The 6811-nt window shown below is 40.4% G+C and overlaps 1 protein-coding gene across 1 annotated transcript; it reads right to left on the reverse strand.

Moving 5' to 3' along the window:
• Positions 1-1158: 1158 nt before the first annotated feature.
• LOC145999190 (uncharacterized) lies at positions 1159-3063 on the reverse strand. The gene has a single exon (XM_083136120.1). It carries the CDS (start codon positions 3061-3063, stop codon positions 1159-1161), a length of 1905 nt encoding a protein of 634 aa, XP_082992246.1.
• Between the last annotated feature and the right edge of the window lie 3748 nt (positions 3064-6811).

Below are 6811 nucleotides of genomic sequence, written 5' to 3' on the forward strand. Positions count from 1 at the left end.
GCCATATGCTACGCTTCATCCAACGTACCGTGTTCATTGTTCTCGGGATTTTCTTTCGAGTTAATCACTTTGTCGCGTGATAAGAATAATGACTTTATACCCGGGGTGTTCAAAAAATGTATACACACTATAAAAGCATGCCAAACATGCGATACGCTTCAATTCGTCTTGGCTACGGGTTCAACGTTCGTTCAGAAACAGCAACAGATAGTGTTCAGCGACGCGATCCGCTGCCCAATGCAATGCGATGCAATAAGTGGGGAAAGTGCAGCGATGGCGCAATACGTCTGTCATTCGAGGCGCGAAAAAATATTCGGAAGTGGTTTTGGAAGTTCGCCTGATTTACCCCCCTAGATATTTACTTGTGAGGGACCGTCAAGGACGTAGTAAGAAGTCACGGTCACTAGTGGACCTACACCATGAAACTGAAATGGGCCAAAAGGCTTGTGAAGCAATCCCTGTGGCTACTCTGGAAGATGTCATCAGGAATGTACAGCATCATGTGCAAAGGTGTTTGCAGGCTGGTGGTTTGCAGTTTGAGCACGCAGAAACTGTCTATGTTGGAACTTTTACCCTTTGTATTGTTGTAATACTCATAATAATATAGCAGCTATTCCATTTTAAAGTGTGTATACATTTTTTTTGAACACCCTTTATTGTAAGAAACCTCTCAGATTCCACCCAGAACAATGAACAAACTTTACCGGCATGATCCACGTACTTGTATTTGTATATGTGTTTGAATACATACCTGAGAGTAACAACATCATGCAGTTCACTAGTAGAACGTGTTAATCCGTTGGTGCCAGTGATGACTGAGCAGTAGAATGTGTACCAAACTTGCGCGTCATGTGATTCAATAGTCCATATCTATAGTGGTAACTAAGTAGAAAAAGTTATACCTTTGGTTCCGTGAAAATGTTTCAATCTATCCGCTACTTCATGCAAGAACACTGAGTAATTGGATTGAGTAACAGTTTAAACCGTCAGAATTTGGTTCCATCAGTGCATGAGATGCATTTTGTAAATCTTCCATTGTCTATGAGCATGCTAAATGTAGAGGTTGTTTCTATTTTTCCAAGGTTTAGGGTTTTACGTTGCTTTATCAATTTCCTGGAAAGATAAAAGGTAATTGACTATTCTAAATTCTGTGTTTCTCTATGTGCTCTCACTCTTCAACCTTCCACTGTAGTAAGAAACTAATTCATATATAAATCCAGTAGCGCTGCATAAAGTGCCAGCTAGCAACAAAGTAAATGAGCCCGCCAAGTTCCATAAAGTTAAGGCAACATCCTCATCTACTTCTTCGGACAAGAAGTTGGAAAAACTATCTGGGGAAAACCTGTCCTCAGCCTCTTCTTTCCATAGCCTGGAGAGCCCGGACTCCACCACTGCGTCAACCACCCGTGCAAAGGGTTCTGTGAAGGGAGAACCTTTCCTCATGTAGAAATTCTCAGGCGTAGCAGTGAGGTGCTCTGATACCACATGGAAAAGTGGTTTCCCATATGGATCTGTGAGGTTTAAATAAAGTGCTTCATCGGTTGCGTAACCAGTATACTCCATAACGGCAATGTCTCTCTTGGCCACCATTCTTAATATGGGATCTATGGTTGTGTTTGCTTCGAACCATCTCAAGTAGAGTGCTCTCGAGATTTCATCTTCAAAATACGAGAAAGCTGCCTTATCTATTTTGCTAGAACTTGTTATCCTCAGTGGCGAATTTAGAATGTCCTCCATAGAGTCGATCAGCGGTTCCTTCTTTGGATGTGTTATGAAGCTGAAGAGTGACCCCTGATAACCTGCATTGAGAATCAACGTGAACAGTACCCACAGAGCGAAGGCCAACCTTGATGAAAATAACTCTGGCATCCGTGGTACAGAGATCCCCAAGATAATAGATAATGTAAGCAGAAGACCAGATTCACTTGTGGTCAAGTCCTTTCCAGTAGTTACTTTCCTATTACATGCCATGAAAGCAGAATACAGGACGAACGAGACTGTAGTGGCTATCCAGCATAGACTCTGAAATGGAAAGGTTAAATTCATCCAAGAGGGATAAAATTGTGGCAAAGGTACTAGAAATCCATAATAGGCGAATTGTTGCGTAATAATGATGTCATAAAAGTAGAAGAGCACTACATCCTGAAGAAACTCGAATGTAATACTTCCTTCTACTCTTCCTTCTTGTATTTCTCTAAAGTATTCATCTAAAAAGTGATGTCTATTATATCCCCCTGCTCTAGCAGATCCACGATAATTGCCACTCATTCGTAAGGAAAAGTTCAACTTCTCAGAGAAAGACTGCAACATACCCCCGTACATCCCAATCAAACCCAGCTTACCGTTCGGGAAATATGCGTGAGCCATATATCCTCTGCGGAAAAAGCTTTTGAAGTGAAGCGGACATCCATGCAAATTCTTGACTTTTTTGGGGTACAGGTTTCTTCCAGATTCAAATCTTCTACCATTCCATGTATCTAAATGATTTAGTATTAAATACCTTCTGCAATATCTCTCCGTATACGGGATATAGGTGTACAAATGAACAGCGTTTTCACTGGAGTATTGTGAAAATATTGCCACTAGCACATTGACTAGTCGATACCTGTGCGCTTCGCTTAGGATTACACGGATTGCCCTATATGGTTCCTTCGTGTAGACAGCTATGAAATATTTAGAATCAGGCTTGAAACGTAGCGAGCGCAGAATCTTTCCGGTGATGATTGAAATTTTCCTCGAGTTACTCAGCGTCATCAGATAGTGAGCACCGTTTCTTTCGATGAACCAGCGAGCTCCCAAATTTTCTTCCACATAGTCTGCTTTGGACATTTCGACGGTCATGTGAGGCAGTTCGAGGTTTGTTACTATGAGGTCATTAAGGTATTGTATTCCTTCATCCTCTAGGAAATACAAGGTTCTAGCATCTCTGAAATATTTCTTTAAAACCTGACTTACACAAGATGACAAAATACCTGTGCCTTCATGTGCTTGGACATCACTTTCAATCCGAAGAACACCAAGAGTGAGAGTAGGAATAAAGAGCACAATGACCTTGAAAAGCATCCCGTAGGCAGAATCTCTGTAAGTAGAAAAGAAAATATTTATGGCCTTTTCTAAAAGCACTCATTCCTTCACAGACAATTATTATGAAAAACTCAATATGCTGACCAAGGCAGAAATTTATTTTATTATAAAACAAAAACTAAACGTTACGTTTCAACCTTCTAGCAAGGTCTTCTTCAGACTCTGCACCAAGTACAAATGTAACAAGGTACAAAAACAGGACGATATATATACACAAACATATCTTTAGTTATATTTTTAGTTCTCGACCTCGTTCGGCGCCCCAACGTCTTGGCGCCCGGGATCAGGCACTTACCTAGGATTTTTTTTTTGAAAGGGAGCCAGGTCCGAAAATGTCGAACAAAGATTCGAAATGCTGTTGGATTTATTGGATTATGTTATTTTATGTCGTTCTTCTGCCTCCTTTGGCTAATCGCAACGATCAAGATGAGCGATGATATGATGAAACTGGTGAATTGATACTCACAAATAATACCCATGTCAGGCCAGAATCCGAACCCGAGACCTTGGAGTCGTAGCGCCCGCGCTAACCACTCCGTTCCAGTGCTGATGGAGTATTCAGTACCATTTTAGTATTGCAGCTAGAACTAAACGTACGTACAATTGTATAGTTGTAATATTCGTATTGTGGTCCAAAGTAACGGATAAATTCAACTCACGGATAGAGCCCACCACACCCCTTAACCCTATCCCCTTTCCAAACAACAATCAGCGATACAGTCGATAAAAGACAAACCCTGTTACACAGCGTAAACATTGATGTTTATTTTTCACATTCAATCCTCAGAAGTATTCGAATAGTACTGTGTTCCCCAAATTAAGAATGTTTTCAAATTCCCTATACATTTCTCTTACCAGGACCATTGAATAGCCACAATAATTCTATATCAGAAAACAATCTCTATATACGTATATAAAAATGGATGGATGCATGTGTGTATGTTTGTTCCGGCATATCTCTCGAACGCCTGGAGCAATTTCAACCAAACTTGGTACACATATGACTTACAATCTGGATGGAAATACTGTGGGGGTAAGACACCCCTGGCACCCCTAGGGGTGAGGGTGAGAAGGGGTGACGTAAAAATAATCGAAAACAACCGATATTAGTGTGGAATCCATAGCTTTCGGGGTCGCTAAGATGAATAGTGACACTCCCAATGCCGTCCAATTTATTTATTCTTCCTCCTGGAGGTGAAACTATAAATGTTGTTTATAATCAAGTTTTGAGTCAAATTAATATTATAGTGAATTAGTAAAAGATTCCACTTCATAATTTGTATACTGTACTTATACTTTTAAATATCTGTAAATAAAATTAGTTACATTTTACACTATAGTTAGAATTCATTATTTTCCTGTCTAATAGAAGATTGGGATAAATAAATACCCTGGCAACGCTGGCAATCAGCTAGTACATTTATAAGTTAAAAGTGAGTTGATCAAAATAACGAGAAAGAAAGTTCGAAAAATAATGTACTATTCGGACTAAATTTGGACGTCTGGTAACTTTTCATCAATGGCTTAACTAAAATTACTCAATATTGCAGACTGCAGACTTTTGGATCTCCAATGGCCCGTCACCATGGTACGGACCTGCCCTCACGTCTAGCGCCAAAATGGAAACCTCTCTTTCACGCAGTAGATCCCTGAAAATGCATTCTTGCAGCCCAACGAGGCTCTGACGCCTGGACTTAGACCCAGTATATCGATCAATTGATTTGCTTTATTTTACTTCGCTTTTTTCCCCACTTTTGGTCAATTTGCGAAGATGAGAATAAGTGGTGACATAATTAAATTTATGAATGGACACTCACAAACATCCATGCGCAGGCTAGGATTCGAACCCTGGAGCCAGTATATCGTTAGTGGGATTTCTGTTTTGTGGTCTACATTATTCCTCCCTCGTATATCCATATATCTGGTTTAATTGTCGCAATTATCAGAGATCAGGAAAGAAGTTACGCAGAAAAAAATAAAGTAGTGACTGCACCTCAAGTAAATGAGTGCGAGGCGAGGGTGAATCAGTTTTAATATAACAGTTAGCATAATTTGTTAAATGAGCACTGATTTATATAGTTATTTATTTTATTTTGTCTCGAGGTGCAGGGTGACTTGCACTCTCTCCCTCCATCGATAAGTACAGAGTGTCCATAAAGTCCGGAACCAATGGAAGACTTGATGAACAGGAAATTCTCTTAATGCAAAACGTGCTCTACATGTCCACCACCAGCCTGAACACGCTTCCTCTAACGCTTCAACATGTATCCTTGTAGTCCATTCAAAATGCGAAAATCCACAGCAACCCGCTGTAGTGGTTATTTTTTTTCCAGAGAAGCTCATACACGTCAGATTTCACAATTTGCCAACAGCTGACCTGCAATCAGAAAACAATACTGTCCCAAACTTTCTGAGCACCCTGTAGTTCACAATACAACACAGAATCCAGTCTCTGTGTGGGTAGGACTTTAAAAAGCAAACTTTGCTGTAAACCTTGAATCTGCAAGTTGGTTAATGAGGTATCCCTCAAAGAAGCTGCTTTTTCCTCCTGTGCGATATTTTGCCCTGAATATATTGTCGAAACGGCGACATCCGTTGCCATGGTGATGTCAATTTCTCTTTACAAATGTTCACGCACCTGTCGCTAAGGGGAGTTACATCGCCGTGTAATGGGGCACCCCGAATTAACCAGGTCGAATCAAGGTCGACAAAAGAGCCTTGCACTTGAACAAAGCAGCGTTGTTCAGTGCAGCCTGAGTATATTGTTCCCCCACCCCTAATGGTTTCCATGCGTCACCATAGACAAGTTAATGAAAGGGAATTGATCAATATTGAATTACCATTTATGGCTTGATCGAACGTGGTACTAAATCTATATACTTGAGGGTAACTGTATTCATTGAAGTTAGTAACAAATGGGAAATATATTCAAGTAACTTGTTACTGAAATGTAAAATTATAACTTACATGACCTACGCCTGTTCGTGACATGTTGATACGGTGGAAACGACTTGGAGGAAGTTCTTTCTCGCGGGACAGGTACCGATGTTAAGATTCTCGTCTGACGGCAGGTGTGCATTTGATACTCTCCAAAAATCACACCACTTCACTCGGTGTTTCTCGCTGAACAATTACTGATGTTACAGTTCCCGTGAGGAGGTAGGTGGGCACTCGATCTCCCCCAAAATCGCGCAACTTTGCTCTGTTGTGCAAAGGGTTCCGATAGAAAGTGAAAAATCCATTTACACGTGGTTTCATGTAGCTGTCGGAATTATGATTATAGTTTTCTCATGAATAAAAATATTGGAAATTCATTTATTTGCTTTATTTAACTTCGCTTTTTGTGCCATGTTTGGCTAATTTGCGAAGAAGGGGATGAGTGATGATGATATGATGATGAATGGACACCCACAAACATCCATGTCCAGGCCAAGATTCGAACCCGGAACCCCTAGCGTCGTAGCGCCATGTCCTAACCTCTCCGCCACGAGGACCGGCACTTAATTTTAAAAGTAACTATTAAGAGCCATTATTTTGAAATTCGAACAAAAAGGGATATTTGGATAGTTCTACTTTTTAATTGGCTTCATTTTTTTATATGTTGAAGTAGGTCATGAGAAGTGCAATTTTGAGACCTTGAAAATTTTTCCCTGCCCTGTAGAAAATGTCAAAGTTCAAGGTCAGACAGCCCATTTTTCATGAAAAGTGAAACACGGGTAAGTTCGGA

This window comes from Lepisma saccharinum, chromosome 15 (genome assembly GCF_977018435.1).
Source record: "Lepisma saccharinum chromosome 15, izLepSacc3.1, whole genome shotgun sequence".
In the NCBI taxonomy this organism is placed as follows: domain Eukaryota; kingdom Metazoa; phylum Arthropoda; class Insecta; order Zygentoma; family Lepismatidae; genus Lepisma; species Lepisma saccharinum.

Excerpts from the sequence above, each read along its gene's own strand:
- LOC145999190 (XM_083136120.1), bottom strand. The coding sequence starts at position 3,063 with ATGCTTTTCAAGGTCATTGTGCTCTTTATTCCTACTCTCACTCTTGGT.